The sequence below is a fragment of the Lytechinus pictus genome, chromosome 6 (assembly GCF_037042905.1).
Source record: "Lytechinus pictus isolate F3 Inbred chromosome 6, Lp3.0, whole genome shotgun sequence".
NCBI classification, from domain to species: domain Eukaryota; kingdom Metazoa; phylum Echinodermata; class Echinoidea; order Temnopleuroida; family Toxopneustidae; genus Lytechinus; species Lytechinus pictus.
In genome coordinates, this window is record NC_087250.1 from 7,114,485 (window position 1) to 7,137,285 (window position 22,801).

Consider the following 22,801-nt stretch of genomic DNA (forward strand, 5'->3'; position numbering starts at 1 on the left):
CTTCTTCCATTTCCCTCTGTCTTTCCCTTTTACTTTTCCTTTTCTTTTTTCTTTTTCCTAATCTCTCTCTCCTCCTTCTTTTATTTCTTCTTCCAGTAGTAAGAAAAAAATTTGAAGGAGCACCATTTGAGTAGAGTTCGTTATTGGGATCCTCTATTCCTCTGAACGCCAGGGTAGTAGCAATTCCAATTTTTTAATATCTTTTGATCTGATGTGGCCAGGGCTTGAACTCCCGACCTCCAAGTTGGGAGACAGATGCTCTACCAACTCTACTTACAACCGTGATAGTTACCAAATCGTTTCTATTGTACTCAACCATCTCGTTTAAAGTCATTACCCCCTCTGTTGTTATTTTTGGTTTTCTTACTGTAATCCTTCTGTTCTGTACTCTTTGTTACCCGTTATTTACTTTGTTGTTATTACGATTTTATTTGTATGGTTTTGTTCTATTTTGTTTGTTTTAATACATAAAAGCCTGATGAAGGCCCTACTGGCCCAAAGCTAGCATTAAATGAGATACCTTGACAGCTACAGTACGTCTAGCGTCAATGCCTGGATTATTTTATGCCTATATACATATTTGGGGGGTACTTTTCACGAAGGACTGCCTAAAGCTGCAATATTTGATAAGCTTTACATTGCAATGAACTGGGATTTTCCAGGGATAAACTGAGCATTTCGGGGGCGAAACCACCTTGAGCCCCCATGTTTCTGCAATACAAACTTACCCAAAGTTATGAAGAACATATGAACAATCTCTCTGGTCTTCAGCTGTATACCCAAGTCCATCCAAAGGAAAATAAGAAGGGGACCAGTATCTGGAGAAAGAATATCAGTGGATTAGTCTTCAGACTTTGAAACAGAGGGTCATGGGTTCAAATCCCAGCCATGGCATAATTTCCTTCAGCGAGAAATTGATCCACATTATGCTGCACTCAACCCAGGTGAGGAAAAAGGGTAGGCCTACCCGATAGGAATTAATTCCTTGAAATGCATATGCATTGCAATTACACCTGCCAAGCTAAAGCCGGGGAAATGATATTCAAGTCCTTTGTTTGGATCATAAATTTATCACAGAATAATAATAATAATAGTAATATGGGCATATTTACCCAGGGAAGCCACTTCAGTTCTGAAAACTGTTCTACCAGCGGGCCCTGCTATTGTTATATCAACAAATCAACAATATCAACAAAAAGAGCTAATTGACCACCCAATCAAATAAATACAGTCCGTCCTACAAAAAAGAAACCCATCTTGAGAGATTCAAATTCCTTGCTATTGACCAATTTACTGTGGTCTAAGTCTCATGAAAGCCACTGAATATAGCAATAATTCTCATAATTCACATAAAGTCCTACAGTAATGGCATCAATGTGCAATAATAGACAACCGGTATAACCTAGCATATTTCACAGTTTTCGTGATGTAATATTGATTCGACATGATGAACTCCAACAAGCAGTTCATCATCTTAAACAAGACACAGTGTAGGAATATATTGTGAATTAGTAACTTTGCCAAGTAAAGGGTACTCTGCATAAGTGATTTTTCTTAGGACAGACATCTATTTGACTAAGGCAAAATTTGACTAATAGAGGATGAAAATATTGCATGTTTGACATATTCTGGGCTCCGTAACACAAAGGTTTGCAATCAATCGCTAAATATCAATGACCAATCAAGATCATTGTTGTATGCGCGCTCTGTTTAAAATACTGACCGGGAACCAATCAGTGTGGTTCTTTCATATTTGAAATTAATGACAAACCTTTGTGTTACAGAGCCATGGTCTCAAATAATGCTTTGAGTTGGGCGATTATTCATCGTGAGAAAGGCTGACATACACAGAGTTTACTGTATAATACCAAAAACTGTACCTATTTATAGGGTCATATATAGACGAGGTATTCAACCAAGGGATAACAATGTTGGTCTCAAAGACATAATTGTTATCAACATTCCTGAACCAATCAGAGAATGTATCGCTGGTCGGGTCATCTGATTCCCTCAACCAGGCAGGAAAGGGACTATCAACATAGGTGGGTGATATCTTCAAAGTCTTGGTGGATGAATCAAAATCATCCTCAGTGGCACTGTAGATAGAATGAAAAATAAAGTTGGTGAGATGATGTATCCCTGAGGGACACCGCATGTAATTCCTTTTAACCCAGACTATCATTATAGATTTGTGATGTCTTCAACATCTTGTTAAAAGAATTGAAATAATCTTCAGTGGCAGTTTACACTGCATGATACACGTCATGTTTAGATTGATCAAAAAAGAGAGGTCCTAAAAAGGAGCCTTGAGGGATACTTCATGTTACTGCAAGTGTTAAATTCAGATTAGCAAGATAGGTAGGTGATCCCTTCAATGTCTAGGTAGATAAATGAAAATCATCTTCCGCCCTTCCTTAGAAAAATAATGAGAGTGAACAAGGCATTATACAAACCTGAAATCATAATACAGGATCTGAAGTGAAATGTCCAATCCCCCAGACTCTGTCAGGTTTGTGGATGCTGGGGAGGAAATAAAATATCATCAAGAAAATCAGATACAAATTTCAAAAGGGTTCTCAAAGTCCAAGGAGCTCTTACAAACAGTAGATCTTTTGCCTTATTAGGACCATGTGCTTCAGGTCAAATGCCAGTTGTGGTTTCCCATGACAGTAGTGTTTACTGCAACTACTTCCATTAATCTTTAATGATACACATACCCAATCATAAGAAATATAATGTGAATTTTGATTTAAATGAAGATGTTGATTTTATCTTAGAAAGAGTTACAATTGATCAGATCAACCTCAACTATTATAGAAATCCATCAATGTCATAATTTCTTCTACAGGAAATTCACACAATGTACTTTGTGAACAAAGATAAGCACAATGATTTGTTCAGAAAACAATGAATGTGTGAGTTCATCATATATAGAAAGTATTTTGAATAAACATGCATTTTCGATGTTGATGTTGCTGGCTTTCCATAAATGTGGTTGATTGAATCCATTGCAATTTTTTGTAAAACGAGGCCCAGTACTCCAACATATTGTGACATGAAAAAAATTGAACTTTATCATTCATTTTGCTGACACTGAACCATTTGCAAGAAACTTCCAATCAATAGCAAGGAGATTGGGTTCTTCAAATTTATCATACATCTTACAAGTAAAAGACCTTTAAATATGACAACATAATCCCACAGCGCCCTCCTTCAGAGGATATAGGAATACATGTAAACAGAGTTGTCAGAGATGCGCTAGCTGCAGATAACCAACACATGCAAGGCAATGGCTTCAGCCTCTAAGATGGCGGCGCAATGACATCACTGTATAAGGTCTAATGCCAATTTGTGATTGAATGCTGATATGCTTTCTGCACCGAGGAGGAATAGATTACCTGCTAAAATTGATCTTATCAATACAGTTATTGTTAAATTGCAATTAAAATTTCACATGAAATTGCAACTACCAGAATGTTTTTTGCAACACCTCCTTAGACTATACCAATATGGAAGGATTAACTTACCAACATTTTCCAGTGTTGTTATAGGAATACTCTGCCCCTCCACACTCGTATTACCCCCGTATGTGAGTCTGAGTGTACACGTGTAGTCTGTCCCATACTGCACCCCATCACCAGATTTAAATAGGATACTAAGATCGGTGGTGTTACCGACCAATCCAGTCACAGCAGGTGCATTATCACTGGTGCAGTTGATCACATAAAACCTGGGATAGGAAAATAAACATTTTGTGAGTCTAGTAGTCTGTCCTATAGGATTTAAATAGGATACTAAGGACAGTGACAGTAGGGCCATTGACACTGGTGCAGTTGATCACATAAGACCTGGGGTAGGAAAATAAGATTATATGATGCTATTAGTCTGTCCTACACTGAACCCAATTATTTGATTTACATAGGAAACTAAGATCAGTGACAGTGGATGCATTGGCACATAAGACTTACAATATGTAAGTAACATTGTGTGAGTCTAGTAGTCTGTCCTATACTGAACTCCATTATTATTAGATTTTATAGAGGATACTAAGATCAGTGACAGTGGATGTATTAACACATACATGTAAGACCAATGGTATATAAGTATCATTGTGTGAGTCTAGTCGTCTGTCCTATACCGAAACCCATTATCAGATTTAAATAGGGTACTAAGAACAGTGACAGTGGATGCATTAACACATAAGACCTATGGTATATACAGTGTAAGTAACATTGTGTGAGTCGAGTAGTCTGTCCTATACTGAACCCCATTATCATATTTAAATAGGATACCTAGATCAGTGATAGTGGATGTATTATGGGGTCGTCGTGGTCTAGTGGTTCTGACTCTCGCCTTTCAAACAGAGGGTCGTGAGTTCGAATCTTAGCCATGGTGTGTTTTCCTTCAGGAAGAAATTTATCCACACCGTGCTGCACTCTACCCAGGTGAGGTAAATGGATACCGGCAGGAAGTAATTCCTCCAAAAGCTGTGCGCATCAGAATCGGAAGACTAGCTTAGCCGGGTAATATAGGAGCACCTTGAGCACCTAGCAAGGTGGATACGTGCGCTATACAGATCTTATATTATTATTTATTTATTTATTTAACACATAAGACCTATGGTATAAATAACAATGCGTGAGTCTATTAGTCCATCCTAAACTGAAACCCATTACCAGATTTAAATAGGATACTAAGATCAGTGTTAGTGGATGCACTGACACATAAGACCTACAGTATCTAAGCGACATTGCGTGAGTCTAGTAGTATGTCTTATACTGAGCCCCATTATCAGATTTTAATAAGAAAGATCAGTAACAGTGGATATATTGCCAGTGTAATTGATCACATAACACTTAGGGTATGAAAATAAGATTTTGTGAGTCTAGTAGTATGTCTTATACTGATTTTAATAAGAAAGATCAGTAACAGTGGATATATTGCCAGTGTAATTGATCACATAACACTTAGGGTATGAAAATAAGATTTTGTGAGTCTAGTAGTATGTCTTATACTGAGCCCCATTATCAGATTTAAATAAGAAAGATCAGTAACAGTGGATATTTTGCCAGTGTAATTGATCACATAACACTTAGGGTATGAAAATAAGATTTTGTGAGTCTAGTAGTATGTCTTATACTGAGCCCCATTATCAGATTTAAATAAGAAAGATCAGTAACAGTGGATATATTGCCAGTGTAATTGATCACATAACACTTAGGGTATGAAAATAAGATTTTGTGAGTCCAGTAGTCTGTCCAAAACTGAACCTCATTATCAGATTTAAATAGGATACTAAGATAAGTGACAGTGGATGCATTGCCGGTGTAAAAGATCACAGAAGACCTAAGAAAATAAGATTTGGTGAGTTTTGCAGTCTGACCTATATTGAACCCCATTATCAGATTTACATAAGACATGAAAATCAGTGACAATGGATGAATTGCAGGTAACAGATCACAGAGGGTAAGAAAACAAGATTTGGTGAGTCCTATATTAAAATGTAGTGGGTGCATTGTCATTGTAATTGATTGCAAAAGACCAAAGGTACGAAAATAAGATGTGAGTCTAGCAATTTGTTTGAAACTGCAACCCATTATCAGATTAAAATAGGATACTCCGATTAGTGACAGTGCATAAGTGCATTATCAATACGTGCACTGATGGGAACATAAGTTTCAAATTTGTAAGTTGGGGAAAGAGGTCTGGATCCAATAATCATTTCAAAATTTCCAATGACCTTTGTATTACATGACCTTCATGATAACTGAAGGTCATTGTCAATAATGATAAACAATTAGCACTGATGGGTGAAGGTCATTGTCAATGGCACTCACCAATATATGCTATCGGGGTACACTGTGTGTACCCCGATGTGTACTGATGGGAACACAAGTTTCATATTTGTACGTTGGGAGAGAGGTCTGGATCCAACAATCTTTTTTTTTCAAATTTCATATGACCTTTGTATTGCATGACCTTCATGATAACTGAAGGTCATTGTCAATGATGATAAACAATTTGCACCGCTGGGATCATCAGTTCCCACGGGTAAGTAGGGAAAATATGTCTTGTTCCATCAATTTAACGATCATTTCGAATTTCCTGCGACCTTGGTATTAGATGACCTTCATGATAACTGAAGGTCATTGTCAATGACAATCAACAATTTGCACTGATGAGTGAAGGTCAATTGTCAATGGCACTTACCAATATGTGCTATTGGGGTACATTGTCTCATTTGTGTAAGGAGGGTATAAGACATCTGGTTCAAACCATTCGACCAAGATCTGCTCAAACGCTGGTGCCGTCACATTGATATCAGTCGGTGCTGCAAGAAAAACATAGCAAGAAGTGTAGGGAAGGTCATCATGGTTAATACACATAATCTACAAGGAATTTTAGAGTAAAGTATCATGTATGTGTTCCCTTCAATATTTAGATGCTTATTTGCATAATATGTTAATTACACTTCAGATATTAAGCTGATTTATTAATGTATTGGCCATTCTTAGTGATCACATCATATTGATCTAGACTGAAATGTTGTCATAACTGTTTTTATGAGAAAAATCAAAATTTCTGGATTTTTTCCAAATAAGGATGCTCATTTATATGCAAATGAGGTAGATTCATTTACGATTTTTCATTTTAAAAATAAATAAATTTGTAAAACTTATGCTTTCTGCACTTGATTTCCAATATTTGGATTGTTTTCCTTATTTGTAACTTATTATTGCTAATATGCATAAAATGCAAATTTCATGATTTTCATATATGCTTGTATATTTAAGGACTTTTAATATGGTGTTTAGGAAACCTTCCTGTAAGGTATTGCCATATTCCAATTTCAATAGATACATGTAATCTACTTACAATTTTTGAGGGATATATCACCAGTGTGTTTTCTTGAATATTTACAACGTGTAAAGGCGACCGCACACCTTACGATTGGTCTGCGACCCGATTTCAGAATAAAATGTAGTAGAATTTTATGCTTATATTGAGACTTGGAATATCTTACTGTGTAGTGTTCTAAATCATCATACGAATACCTATGTTCAAATCTGTGACTATGCTATCTTCCTTCTTAGAATAAAAGCAAATTTAATATCTAGTCGTAATGACGTCATAGCAGTCATACAATCGGCTACGATTTGAAACTAATTTGGCCTTTACTCCAAAATAAAGGCTTGCAATCTTTCAAAATGCTATATGTGTATTCTTTCGATTGATTTTAACCTCAAATAAAATTATATGTTCCAGTCACATTTTCAGAAAATGAGCAAAATGTGATTTGTTCCAAAATCGGATCGCCAACAGTCGTAAGGTGTGCGGTGGCCTTAAGAGATATGGTATTACAAGATCATCAGGACCCTGCACCAGAAATGTTATCAATCGCTAAATGAAGTGGCCTATCACGACCATCGTTGCATGCCCATTTTGCTCAGTAGACTGACTAGGAACCAATCAAATTTGTGTCATGGGGCAATGGACTTGCAAAAGCATTCTTAAATTTTATTAACAACCCATCAAAGTTGGAAACCAATCAGCTGCATAATGCATAAAAAGGAAATCGAATAAGAGGTGATGCATTCGCAGGAGACATTTTTTTTTTCTTACATGTAAAAAGCAATAAAACTTTTAAAAGCTTTCTTGAGTTACACTCAAATACATTCAGCTCTGTAATCTAAACTCGGATCGATTTTAAACACTGGTCAAAAGTTTTGGTTTGACTATGGATAGCAAAACGTGACACAAATATCTTACAGAAGGCCTATAAGTTCAATTGATCAGCTCTATTGACCATCAAATCACCAAAAACTGTCTGGATGTCAACTAAAATAGTTTTCTTGACCAATAAACGCTAAGTGGAAACAGCAAAGTAAACATAATATTAACAAAATTCTGACATGTACATGTATAGCTTATACCAGTGTGTTGGTAAAGCGTCCATCTCACAACTGGGAGGTCGGGAGTTCAAACCCCGGCAGCGTTAAACCAAAAGACGTTAAAAGATGAGAGTTGCTGCTATCCTAGTAGTTGGCATTCAACGATGAAAGGGACAGAGCCTCATCGATCTGGCGCTGCACAGCAGCTGCCGGGCTCACAATCAATTGGGTAAAGCAAATTTTCAGAGTGTTTCATTTCATGTCTATTTCAAGCAACAATGGATTTTCACTTTCACATAATTTCAGAACAGAGCTAGACCATGGCTAAAGTTTGCTTGTTAGTTTTCATTACTACATTCATCATTCATACATATGTGTTTACATATGCAATATACAAAAATAATCCTTGATATAAGCAATATAGTCATAATGCATAATAAACACAAACTAAAAAAGTAGCAGCGACTTCAGAATAAAGGCTTCAGAGTTTAACTGTATGAATTGAGATAAATGGAGTGATTTGTTGCACATGTACCTAAAACACAACTTAGATGATCCTGAGGAATTCAAAATAGATATACTTACTGCAGTAGAAGAGGTAGTTTTCTTGATTAAGGAAGTAGTTGAGAGACGAAGACTGCGACGATGCAAAGAGAGTACCAGTCAAACTATCAGGTGAAGAACATTCTCCTCCCGTCACCTGGGATAGGACGTCGTAGACCGAGAACCAGATGTTACAGCTGCAAGCAAGGTTGTTATTTGCAAGGTTCCTGTATAAAGGTGATGTTCAAAGATAGTACCAAGTGCAATGATCTTTCATCTATATAATTACATATTGCATCAATCTGGATGTTATAGACTCAGAACCATATATTACAGCTGCAAGCAAGGTTGTTACTTGCTAGATTCCGGTACAAAGGAAATATTCAAGTACACAGTTCAATGAACTTTGAGCAATAATAGTGCTCAGTGCAATGCACTTTCATCCATAATAGTATGCATTGCATCAAACTGGATGTCATATACTGAGGACCGGATGTTACAGCTGCAAGCAAGAATGTTAGTTGCTACTAAGATTCCTGTGTAAGAGATTTTCAAAAATAGAACACAGTGCCATGCACATTCACCCATGATAGTACGAAGTGCACGTTTTCTTCTACAGTTAGTATGATCAAAAATACAATCAGGTGATCAGGTTTTAACAAATCGATATTTATGGTCAGTCAGATTCATATTTTCTGGAATAGAAAGAAGGTGGCTTTTCAAGTATGTACATGTAGTGATAGTGAATAGGTTGATTAGTTGGTGCGCTAGCAAAAGATCAAAGGGGAATCATCTTTACAGTCATGAAAGTAGAGGGAAATTCCCCTCTGCAATTCATCAACTATCATCAGTTTCATCACCTTCATCAAAACTACCTCCATCACCATCACCACCATCGTCTTCATCACTATCATCATCACCATCACCACTATCATCGCCACCACCATCATCATCCTCACCGGCACCATCATCATCTTCATCTTCATCATCACCACTATCATCATCATCATCCCCATCACGACTATTGCCACCATTATCATCATCATTATCCACATCCTAAGTCATACTTACACCGATGATACACTCTCGAGCAGACTGAAAGCATTCTCCCCAAGTGTCCTGATCTGATTATTGGATAAGTCTCTGTGAAATAAAAACATAATATGAAACATGAAATATAATATTAAACTCACATGAAAAGATGCACAAGTCCTCATAATTTCATCACAATAAGTTCATTTGTGATTCCTATCCTTGCTTTTACTATGCAAGCTCTCATCCTGATGCTCCCTCAGGCACACAAGCAGTAGACATACACATGTGCAGAGACAAACCAAGTGGGTGTTTCATAAAGCTTTTCCTATGCACGACTTTACGCACAAATGGAATCTGTTCTTAGGTGCTGACTGACTTGCTGACTAAGGTACATAGGACAGTGTGTCCCTTCGCTCTCATACTGATAATCCTATTCCATTCAGTTCTACCCTGGGCTAGGTCTACAGCAGCATCCAGTAGAGGGAGTCCCACATCACTTCTGGAAGGGGGACGTCCTGGCGGTCTCCTCATTTCAAAATCATTTCTGTATGCCTGGACAGGAAAGCTATTTTGTGGCATATGACAAATGTGCCCAAAACACCTCAGGTGTATTTTGTAGCTTCCTCACCTATCGTATTTTTATATGTACCGGTAATCTCCTGCTAATGTCTGCATCTCATCCTAATCTCCTTCTAATGTCCGCGGACTTAAGTACCAGTTCAGGGATATATCATTGAGCACAAGAAAGGGTCGCCAGTTATGCATGTAGTCATTGTGAACAGGTTTATGAAACACCCAACAGTACCTATCAAAATATCCTCATTTATCAATGACTCACCTTAGATATCAAGCTGGTACAATTACAAGATTATTCTATATGATTTAAATGATTTCAAAATATGATTGAAGAACAAAAGAAAAATTCCAACTTACATCGTTGTAAGGTCTTCTAAAGCAGTGAAGGCAGGAAAGTGTTCGATGCGATTGTTGCTCAGATAGCTGCAATGTAGAAGATAGAAATGAGGGAAGGAGAACATATACGTTATCAAATCTCTCAGTTAAAAAAGGAATACTTTCAATGTAAAATTACAGTGCAGAACAGAGCACTATTATAATCAATTGGAAAATGAAGCATTCATTATTACTGAAAATTAATTTTTCAGAAAGGAAAACCTCTCTAGTTAAAAGTGTACCCCTTAATACTTTGTAGGACACAAGATTCATAAACAATCCCTTCTTGTAATGATAATATTAATACATTCAAATAGTATACAAATGATGCATGCACATGAGTTCATTAGGCGATCTGTCCTCACGCGAGTTGAGGCTCTGTTCAATCCATTGCACGAAGCCGTTAGGCTGAGTGCAATGGGGTGAACACAGCCTCAACGAGAGTGGATAGGTCGCATAATGGACGAATGAAGGCATGCATCATTTGGTTTATACGACAAATTTTCTAGATTTTGTAATTTGACAATAGATAAGAAAAAAAAAAAAAAAGCAAATGGAATTAAGACATATTTTGCCTTTGTCTGACACTTCCTTTTCTCTGAAAATATTTTTGTTTTCCTGTTTTATAAAAGCAGTTAATTGTTTGTGTTCTTTTGTGACGCACTTTGATTCATGAATCTCAGTGCGCACAGTAGGCCAGCCTTGTTGATGCGCTTGCTTCAATGCGCGCAGACACACACATACAAAATGTACGTATACACACATGCTTAGTGGTACGCACTCAAGGAGAAAGCTCAACCGTGCAATGGAAAAATAAAAAATACACGGTCGCCGTGCAATGGAAAATAAAATTTGCATGCAGCACAAAATGTATCAAATATTGAATGGCTTTCAACCAATCAAATTACAAGAAACTTTGTAGGAGTTGTATAATGCTTAATGGTTTGCATTTTTAGTACTTTACATGTACTTATTATTACCTCAGTAAACAAACAAGAAAGGCTATGAATAGTCTGCTGTGCAAAACCTTAAGTTCACTTGAGTTTATAAGGGTCTGAATGTGGAGCCTAATAATGCATTGTGTACTGAAGGCCCTCTCACTCAGGATTGAAACAGCAAGTTTTTTATGTGCTAGCTAGTTTTTGCGCAGAGACACACTTCTTGATCACAGTTTCAATCAGGGTCTGTGCCTGCAGACCCTGCTGTGAAGGGATCCTGTGTATTTCCTTTCTCCACTCCTTGGGAAACAGAGTCAGAACTGCTACACCACAACGCGTCCACACAAATTAATAAGTTTCAGAAAATTATTTCTTTATTTTCCATCTCTCTACTTTTTTCTCTCTTTCTCTTTCTTTCACTTGTTCTTACCGTTTCTCTTTCTTTATATCTCTCTGTCTCAATATCATTCTCTCCCTATCTATCGATCTGTGTATAGCTCTATTTCTTTCAATCTCAGAATAAGATTTTCAATATCTATCAATATCTACCGTTTTATATATATTCCCTCCCCACCCCCCCCCCCCCCCTTGTCCCTCTCTCTCTTTTACTCTGTCATAGATTCTTTTTCTCTCAACCTCTTTCTCTCTCTGTCTTTTTTTCTATATCTCACCTCTCCCCTCATCTTTCCAAAACACAGCTCATTTTTACAGAGATGCATCACCAAATGGAACAACCTTGTCCCTTAAGATGTGGTCGAGAGCCCAAATGTTAGCAGCTTCAAATCCAGTTTCTTAAAATATAGGAACTCCAGAAAAGAGAGATTTGACCCAATTGAAAATTTTGTTTGTCCATGTTCAAATGTTGCACAGCGCCATTAAAATAGTGTTCCGGAATTTTTCAAGTGAAGTCAACAAGTGAGAAACAAGTTTTTTAACTTTAAATGCCACAGTATAACACTGTACTTACATTTTAATAAGGTTATCCAGCCCATCAAAGGCACCATCTCCAACTGATGTTATGTTGTTGTTACACATGTGCCTGTTCAAAAAACACATAAAAGGTCATCAATATACAGTCCCCGAAACTCATCAATAGTGATTTCAACAGCATAAATATGAAAAGACTTCTAAAACATGTGTTACATCACTACAAAGTTGCCATTTAGTCCTTGAGCTGTTTTACGCACATTTAAGTGTGACTTACTGTTACAATTCACTTACTAGTTGGGTGTGGTATTAAGTGCATTACCACACTGGTTAGGCGAGGCGTCAAAACCCCAAATGCGTTCCAACGCGTGCATAGCCATTGTTCCATAATGAGAGTGTGCAAAGGAGTTCCAAGAGATTAGTACGAAGTACCGTTATATTCTACATTAAAGCTAATTTGCATAATCCGTACACGCTGGGGAACGGGGCAATTATTATCTCGATCGCTATTGGCTAATCCGCCGGAGCGTCGCACGAGAATACACTGAATAGTGCAGGTTCACATACACACACACACACACACACACAGCGCGCCAGCGTACACTTCACGTAAAATGAGGTCAGTGTTCGGCGTGCACGTCGGATCAACATTTGCAGCGAAGCTTTGCAGCGAATGCAGCGCGTGAGGTGCGGGCGGATCTACGAGAGGGGGGAATAGGGGTTGCCTGGGGCTAGCTTCCTGTACAAAGTACCAATTTAAAAAAAAAAATCCGTGTTTACGAGAGTCGCGCAACCAAAACGGTGGCGGATTAGGACATGCTTTTAAATTGTTTTGAGGGGCGAACGAGTGAAAATATACTTTGTATACCTTTCGTTATGAACTCCCGTTCTCCATGACGAAATATAATTGACGAAAGGAAAGTAAAACAGAAAAGAAGTCACAAACATCTCAGAATAGTTTGCAATCTATCAGGACATGCTTTATAATTGATTTTAGGTGTCAACAAGTTAAAATATATTTGATATACCTTTCGTTGTGATCCCTTGTTCTCCGTTAAGAAATATTAAATACGTCTTTTATCGACGATGTTGGAAACGTAAATAAAACAGAATAGAAGTCACAAACATCTCAGATGGGTGTGCGATCTATCACAACATGTTTTAAAGCTGTTTTTAGGGGTTAACAAGTTAAAATAGATTTGATATACCTTCCGTTATGATCCCCTGTTCTCCGTAAAGAAATATTAAAGACGCATTTTCTCGACGATGTTGGAAACGTAAATAAAACAGAATAGAAGTCACAAACATCTCAAATGGGTGTGCGATCTATCAGGACATGTTTTAAAATTGTTTTTAGGGGTCAACAAGTTAAAATAGATTTGATATACCTTTCGTTATGATCCCCTGTTATCCGTTAAGAAATATTAAAGATGCATTTTCTCGACAAAGTTGGAAACGTCAATAAAACAAAATAGAAGTTGGTAGCATCTCATATTTATTGGTGATACATATTTTTCGAGGGGTCAACAAGTTAAAATATATTTGATATACCTTTCGTTTTGATCCCTTGTTGTCCGTTAAGAAATATTAAATACGTCTTTTCTCGACGATGTTGGAAACGTAAATAAAACAGAATAGAAGTCACAAACATCTCAGATGGGTGTGCGATCTATCAGGACATGTTTTAAAATTGTTTTTAGGTGTCAACAAGTTAAATCATATTTGATATACCTTTCGTTGTGATCCCTTGTTCTCCGTTAAGAGATATTAAATGCGTATTTTGTCGACGATGTTGGAAACGTAGATAAAACAAAATAGAAGTCACAAACATCTCAGATGGGTGTGCGATCTATCAGGACATGTTTTAAAATTGTTTTTATGTGTCAACAAGTTAAATAGATTTGATATACCTTTCGTTATGATCCCTTGTTCTCCGTTAAGAAATATTAAATACGTCTTTTCTCGACGATGTTGGAAACGTAAATAAAACAGAATAGAAGTCACAAACATCTCAAATTGGTGTGCGATCTATCAGGACATGTTTTAAAATTGTTTTTAGGTGTCAACAAGTTAAAATAGATTTGATATACCTTTCGTTATGATCCCTTGTTCTCCGTTAAGAAATATTAAATACGTCTTTTCTCGACGATGTTGGAAACGTAAATAAAACAGAATAGAAGTCACAAACATCACAGATGGGTGTGCGATCTATCAGGACATGTTTTAAAATTGTTTTTATGTGTCAACAAGTTAAAATAGATTTGATATACCTTTCGTTATGATCCCTTGTTCTCCGTTAAGAAATATTAAATACGTCTTTTCTCGACGATGTTGGAAACGTAAATAAAACAGAATAGAAGTCACAAACATCTCAAATTGGTGTGCGATCTATCAGGACATGTTTTAAAATTGTTTTTAGGTGTCAACAAGTTAAAATAGATTTGATATACCTTTCGTTATGATCCCTTGTTCTCCGTTAAGAAATATTAAATACGTCTTTTCTCGACGATGTTGGAAACGTAAATAAAACAGAATAGAAGTCACAAACATCTCAAATTGGTGTGCGATCTATCAGGACATGTTTTAAAATTGTTTTTAGGTGTCAACAAGTTAAAATAGATTTGATATACCTTTCGTTGTGATCCCTTGTTCTCCGTTAAGAGATATTAAATGCGTATTTTGTCGACGATGTTGGAAACGTAGATAAAACAAAATAGAAGTCACAAACATCTCAGATGGGTGTGCGATCTATCAGGACATGTTTTAAAATTGTTTTTAGGTGTCAACAAGTTAAAATAGATTTGATATACCTTTCGTTATGATCCCTTGTTCTCCGTTAAGAAATATTAAATACGTCTTTTCTCGACGATGTTGGAAACGTAAATAAAACAAAATAAGTCACAAACATCTCAGATGGGTGTGCGATCTATCAGGGCATGATTGAACAATTTTCGAGGGGTCAACGAGTTAAAATAGATTTGATATACCTTTCGTTATGATCCCTTGTTCTCCGTTAAGAAATATTAAAGATGCATTTTCTCGACGATGTTGGAAACGTAGATAAAACAAAATAGAAGTCACAAACATCTCAGATGGGTGTGCGATCTATCAAGACATGTTTTAAAATTGTTTTTAGGTGTCAACAAGTTAAAATAGATTTGATATACCTTTCGTTATGATCCCTTGTTCTCCGTTAAGAAATATTAAATACGTCTTTTCTTGACGATGTTGGAAACGTAGATAAAACAAAATAGAAGTCACAACATCTCAGATGGGTGTGCGATCTATCAGGACATGTTTAAAAAATTGTTTTTAGGGGTCAACAAGACAAAATAGATTTGATATGCCTTTCGTTATGATCCCTTAATTGTTCTCCGTTAAGAAATATTAAAGATGCATTTTCTCGACAAGTTGGAAACGTAAATAAGACAAAATAGAAGTCAGTTGGTAGCCTTTCATATTTGCGATCTATCAGGACATCTTTTAAGATTGTTTGAAGGTGTCAACAGGTTAAAATATATTCTATATGCATTTCGTTATGATACCTTGTTTTCCGTAAAGCATAGGCGGTTCGGGGCGCGAGTGACTCCCCCCCCCCCCTTGGACGAGCAAAAAAAGATAGAAAAAAGGGAAAAGAGGAGGGAAAAGAGAGGAGAAAAAAGAAGAGGAAGACGAGTGAATAAAATAAGATGAGGGAAAGACTTGGGGAAAAAAATCTTTCATGTCACTCTATACAATTTTCGCTCGCGCTTCGCCCTCGCATTGCCTGTTAGGTGATTTTCATATCTTGTTTAATGAGTTTAGATATCAAGTTTGAAAGTTAATTTACAAAACACATTTCACCTCGGAAATTCAACTTCATTATTTTGTGTGATTTACAAATTGATTTTTGAAAAGTGCTCTGTAAACATGTCAGTTTTATGGTCTGAATATTAATATTTTCTGTTCGTGCTGCGCACTCGCGAATTTTGATTGGTACCTATTATTCTCGTGCATTCCATAAATTTTCAAAATATCCCTTTTTGGGTCTGATTGTCAAATCGTATCAAGGTTATACCGAGGTTGTTTTACCTGACTGCTAAGAAAGCACGAATGCCTGTGAGCAAGCAACCAGGGGACGAACGGCTTAAGGTCCTCCCCGAGGGACCTGGTAATGAGGATAAATGCCTTACCAAAGGGCACTAGCGCACCACTTGGGAATCGAACCCGGTTCACCGGAATCCGAAACCCCCGCTCTACCGACTGAGCTATCGCGCCTCAGCTAGCGCTGCACGCTTGCATTTTGATTGGCGAGTTATGTATGTCTCAATATTGATTATACAACAAACTACTTGAAATCCCCTTTTCATGACGGTTTATCAAAAAAATTGGCTCACGGTTTGCGTTCGCATTAATGGTTAAATATATTAACTTGATGCATCATATTTATAGTTACAAAGGTGCTTGAAATGTCCACATTTCAGGCCATAATATCATCAGATTTCGCGCCCTCATTATGCATTCATGAATATTTAAGATATTTCGGGTGATTTCATGCAACGGTCTAGAGTGGGCCATAATGTGCCTGCACTGTACATCTATAGGTCCTTGGTTGAAGCAGATCCTATATAGCTATAACGACCCCTTGAACCTGAATTGGGTCAATTACGCCGTCTAGCACGTTTTGAGAACAATGGATGAAGGTGTGAAAATCACAAAGCAGCTAACAATAGGAAAAATCCGTTTCAATTGAAGTTATGCTATAGATTGCGTATAGCGGTTTGAATTTGAAACCCTGAACATGCTGAATGCCTCATTGTCTGTATGTTACTACTGTGTACTAGTAGGTCCATGGTTATAGACTCTATTATAGTTGCGTGCATGTCTTCTCCAAGCCGATTCATAGCTTGTCGGTGGCTTTAATGCACGTAAAATACAAATATACATGTAACTCTAGGTCCCATTATAGGGCATTTTTAACGGAATCGCCGATGAGATAATTTTGACAAAACAAAAATGAATCACACTAATTATGCAGCAGCTATGTTTCTAAACATTAAATGATCAAAGAAAAGACACAGGATGATATTTATTAAATTTGTTAATGGCGGCTGGTCTTTATGATAAAAACATAGGTCTATTTTATCTTTAAGACATGAGAAAACAAATAAATCAATTATATAATTAATGTGTGTGTTTTACTTTTTACAAACGTGTATCAATCGAACATGCTGACTACATGAAGAGTGCTGAGGTCCATTACATGATTTATTGGTATTTACACCGAGTTCTCAAATAATGGTACAAGATTTTAGAAAAGAAGTTTTGAGTGTCATCTCGTGTACATCAAATCTTAGCAAATGTTAAAAAGTTTCTGAAATGTCAATACTGTGAAAGTGTATGCACTTCATTAAACGTGGACATCCCGGAGATTTCTTCCAAAAGAGCGACCCATTTCAGCGGCACATCCCCGTATACCTTATTTCGTAAGGCCCCCCCCCCCTTTCCTGGCTCTAATTGTATTCAAAATTTTCTGAACTCTAAGATATTTGACTTGCACGTAATTAATTTCCTCGTAATTTTTCTCTTATGGCTCGACCGTATTGATCTTTTATTTTCACTTTGCCGATACCATAATAAGACTCGTGACGTGAAACGAAAATGTGTAGATTACCGTTGACCTATTATCTAAAAGTCAGATCCGACTTGAAGAGAAGCGATTATCACATAAAGGGTCGTAATCAGTCATGCATTAAAGTTTTATATCTACCGGTATTAGAAATATGTATTTGTACCCGACTTTGTTACATTTCTCTTAATGCTGGCTTCCAATCGTAAAATTGTGAGTGGAATTGTTTTGCACCAAGTCCGGCTGCCTCCGACTGCACAAGCTTTGACCCCCGTTGACTACCGGTAGATCCACGGCCAACCGTCGCGACGCGTCGTCTCGACTCTACTGGGTATTGGAGAAGTACCAGGCCAGGGTCGAGTCACTTGTACAAGAGCAAGTTCTGCATTTGCCGGACTTTTGAAGAGCCTCTATTTTGAGGCTCGGGTTGTGGAGTATGAATTTTTCGTTTGTTTGGTTCTCTGGTTATTTTATAATTTTTTTCTTTTACGGGCATTATCCCTTCTACTACCACAGTGCGCCCCCACAAAAAAACTATACACTTTTGAAATGGCTGCCAAATAAAAAATATATCACTTTGGGGGGGAATACTTACATGTTATGGAAGCCATTAAAATCAACTTTCATATGACACCAAAAAGTTGAAATACTATCACGATTGAGCGAACACTGCCTACTGAAACAAACGGTATGATAATTATGCTGGGCTGGAATTAGCCTTCCATTTTTTGTCAGTTTTTGAGGGGCAAATCATTTGGCTTTGGAACTTGCAATGTTAAGGGCGTTGTGATAAATTATTGATCAACCAGTTATGAATGTTTAAGCAAGTTTCATGAATTATTAAATTGAACAAAAATTACACATAAATTACACAAAATTACACATCTTGGGCAACATTTCAACATTATCATGTGGCTCTCAGCAATGTGTTCATTGGAGTCAGGAAAATAGGGGGTGAGATTTGACGTAAGTGGGAGAAGTAGGTTGATGGAAAAAGGGTCAACAGAACATTTTAGCCCCCTCCCTGTCTCTCGCCCTCCCCTTCTGTTGAGTGACTGATTTTTATTGTCATGTACGCGTGAAGTCCAGAGCAGAATGTTAATTTAATTATAATGATAATTGGGGCATCAACTTTTCCTATCAATCAACAATTTATCAATAAATCAACTATTTCAATGGGCAATGTAATCAATCAAACATTCAGTTTTTCAATAAAGTATTTCATAAATTATAATCAAGTCAATTTCTTGGTAATCATTCAATAAAAAGGAAAAAAAATGACTATCAGCCACTGGTCACTTCAGTGGCAAATAAGTTTTGAATAGGCTTCCATCCAGGAAGTGAGAGGGGTCTGGGAAATTGAGGGGGGGGTGGAGATACATACGAATTTTATTTGTAAAATGACAAAAAGATGATGAATGCCATTTCAACCAAGTCTTACCATATCTCGCCCTCTCGCTTGTAACAGGTACCATCACATTACTCCGACTCACAAAACACACTGCTTAGGTCTACAAGATGAATAGGCTACACTAAATTTACAATTCCTGTTCACTCAACCATCATTCTTACAAGATTAAAAAATCATATTTGTTGGGGAAAATCCAGCATAAGTGTTACCTTCCCCTTAAAAATCCCAAACTTAGGATTTTTTTAAAGAAGTCACCATGCAATCAAATTTTGCCTCATTGTGATGTCAACCATACGATAAATAGACATAAGGAGAAAAATTCGTCCATAATTGACATCGTATACCATTATGTTACCTGGTTATTGATCATTCGTTCTCTGTATATGAGGTTCATGGGTCGAATCTCGAACCAACTAAAGAGAGTTACAGCTCCGTAATTAGCTTCAAGTAGAAGTTCGCCTTGGTGAGAAACACTCATGAAACTGTTCAGTCTAGGACCTACCTTTAATTTTCAAATGAAATTCAATCTCGACAAGCATGCCCCTTCCCCCACTGTCATGCCATCACAATCGCCATAATCATAATCATTGTAATCATCAAAACTAGGATTATTATCATAATTAATCTCAGCACCTTCATCACTGTCATTATCCCCGTCATCATCATAAAACATTAATAAATTCATCATAAAACATTAATAAATCATCACCGCGGGCGGCGGAGCAGAGGATATATCCTTTGTTCATAGGGTGCATCATTATTGTCCCCCACAGCAAAATATTATCCTCTGATCATCACTATATTGCTACCATAATCATCAATCTTGTCGTAATAAATATTCTCGTGATCAATTACGATCATTATTACCATCACCATTATAACAACATTATAATTATTATTATCACCATTCTTGTCATTGCCATCATCGTTGGGATTACAATCATAATCATCACCATTATCATAATCAGCCATCATTACCTTTCTTTTCGATGTCATCATCACGATCATAATGTCTTTTTTTATTCACACATCATTATGTTTATAGATTAAAAAAAAAAAAAAAATTATTATCTTCATCATCATTACCACCGCTTTCATCCTCATCCTCCTTATCCTTCTTCATTATCACCAACATCATTATTACCATCACCATTATATCATCCTCGATCATCATTCCGTTTTCACAAATGCTGACTACTTGTAGTAGTTCCGTCATTGGACAATGTGGTTTGGGAGGATTCATTGGGGTCAAGAAAGCACAATTAGAGATTATCAGAGATCGTTGCGTAACTTCAGTTGAAACGGATTCTTCCTATTGTTAGTTGTTAATTGTAATTTTCACACCTTCTTTGTTCGCAACACGTGCGAGACGGTGTAGTTAATCGAACCCATTCAAGTCAATCCGGGGCATTCACTTCAAAGGGACTTTAAGAGTTATCTTTCCTAAAACGAAGTAACTCAAGTGCATTGGGGTCTTGAGAATAATTTAAACAAATTCTTGACCACTACGAACTACTCAAAGAACGAATAACAAAGGAGATTAAGAACTGAACATGACTGGGAAATGGGAATGGATGAGGATTTCAATAAGTTGTATGCATAAATACGAATGCTAGTACCCATGATGAGCATTGGAGGACGCAGGGGGGGGGGGGGCACAGTCGGTCCATGCCCCCCATTTGAGAAGCAAAATAAAAATTTGTAATGTAAAAATGCAAGTCAATCTTTATCATTTCATAATTTCAAATCAATACTCGTTTCTTCATCATTTTGAGTTATTTTATGAAATATACAAGTAATTTGCTCAGCCATTTCATGATATTAAGAGAAGTCATAACAAATATTGAATAATGAACATTGCTTTATCCAAGTTTCCATCCTCATGATTTTGCGTTCCTAATGCCTCGGTCATATTTGCTCTACGGCGGCCGTACGGTGAGTCGGAAACACCTGTTTTATCCATTTTTATTCAGACCACGTGTTTGTAGCTATTACAAAAAAAATGTTAAAACGGTTGTTTTTTACTCGCCGCACGGCCGTCATAGAGCAAAAATGACCGAGGTAAGGTCAGGGAATGTTGCAGGAGTTCACCCCCCCTCCACTTAGATAAAAAAAAATTTGCTTGTAATTTTTTTTGTTATGAAAAGACCTAATGGGGGGGGGGGGGAGTGAAAACCTCTGTCAAATTTTCATTGAACTCGAACTCTACCTTTCAAAAATTCTGCGTACGCTACTGCAAAAGCTAGAGCTATTGGAGCTATACGTAGCGTAAAGAGAATTTTGTTTCATAGCGGCAAAGCTCTGCCTCAAGTACCTTGTATTGTGTATGCTTGCGCGCACATGGTATCTATTAAACTGATTTTAAGCGTGCGGGTATACTGCAAGAACGATACTGAGTCGTGACTAAACTTTTCTGAGGACTAATTCGGAGGAATCACGTACCAGTGACAATGCGGCCGTATTTGTCAGCGCTTTTGGAATTATTATAGGCACGGTTGTAGTCACATCTTCAGGAGCGAACAGAGCTCTGCAAGCTGATTCAGTGGGTCCAGCGCCTGTAGACGTTGTGCGCAGTCGCCGCGGTTGATCGAACGCTTTGACGGATCGCATTTTACTTCCGCTGGTAGCCAAAACAAAATTCATTTCCCTTTCCATCTTTGTCAGGAATTTACGGGAATTATATACATATTTTTGGAAGCTCACATCATCAGGTACTAATACCTTGGTCACATTTGCTCTAGGGCGGCCGTACGGCGAGTCAAATGCAGCCGTTTTATTCATTTTTATACAAACCACATTATGTAGCTCGTACATAAAATGTTAAAACGGCTGTTATTGACTCGCCGTACGGCCGCCCTAGAGCAAATGTGACGAAGGTGTAAGCATGAATAAGCGATTCGCCGGAGCAAAATGTTTGCGTCCAGGTTCTTGTCCCTTTGAATACTTGTCACGCCTTCCAACCAATTAGTTACGGCACACATCGTCATTCATTATACTAGTAGTTGCACCCTCACAACATTTCACGGCAAACAATTGAGGTAAGGAACTTCTCTACACGCGCCAATAAATTCCTCTAGGCTTGCCAGCCCAATGCCCGGGAACAATAGAAGTGCCAGAACGCGACTGCACGGGCTCGTTATGTCACTCCGCGATGATCGCAAGGGTGCTCTATTGATATGCAAATTCAACCTCATTAACTTCGTGGCGTGCAAGCCCGTGCATGAAAAGTAATGAGGGCGTGCAAACGCGTTTGCACACCCCTCCCGGATATTGACGTCCCGCCTTAAATATTAATCACTGATATTGCAAGTTGAATATCACTTGCATGTCAACACTTAAGTCACACTTAAAGGACAAGTCCACCCTAACAAAAACTTGATTTGAATAAAAAGAGAAAAATTCAACAAGCATAACACTGAAAATTTCATCAAAATCGGATGTAAAATAAGAAAGTTATGACATTTTAAAGTTTCACTTAATTTCACAAAACAGTTCT

At 37.3% G+C, this 22,801-nt stretch overlaps 1 protein-coding gene across 1 annotated transcript in view; it reads right to left on the reverse strand.

Annotated features, from left to right (window-relative positions):
* LOC129263455 (uncharacterized) overlaps positions 1-22,801 on the reverse strand; it is a 125,185-nt gene that overhangs the window by 52,633 nt on the left and 49,751 nt on the right. Inside the window, exons 29-37 of the mRNA XM_064100693.1 lie at positions 12,327-12,398; positions 10,404-10,469; positions 9,507-9,578; positions 8,478-8,662; positions 6,211-6,331; positions 3,528-3,730; positions 2,454-2,520; positions 1,881-2,096; positions 729-818 (exon numbers count right to left, since the gene is read on the reverse strand). Of these exons, the coding sequence (XP_063956763.1) occupies positions 729-818; positions 1,881-2,096; positions 2,454-2,520; positions 3,528-3,730; positions 6,211-6,331; positions 8,478-8,662; positions 9,507-9,578; positions 10,404-10,469; positions 12,327-12,398 (1,092 nt within the window). The remainder of the gene's footprint in view (positions 1-728; positions 819-1,880; positions 2,097-2,453; positions 2,521-3,527; positions 3,731-6,210; positions 6,332-8,477; positions 8,663-9,506; positions 9,579-10,403; positions 10,470-12,326; positions 12,399-22,801) is intronic.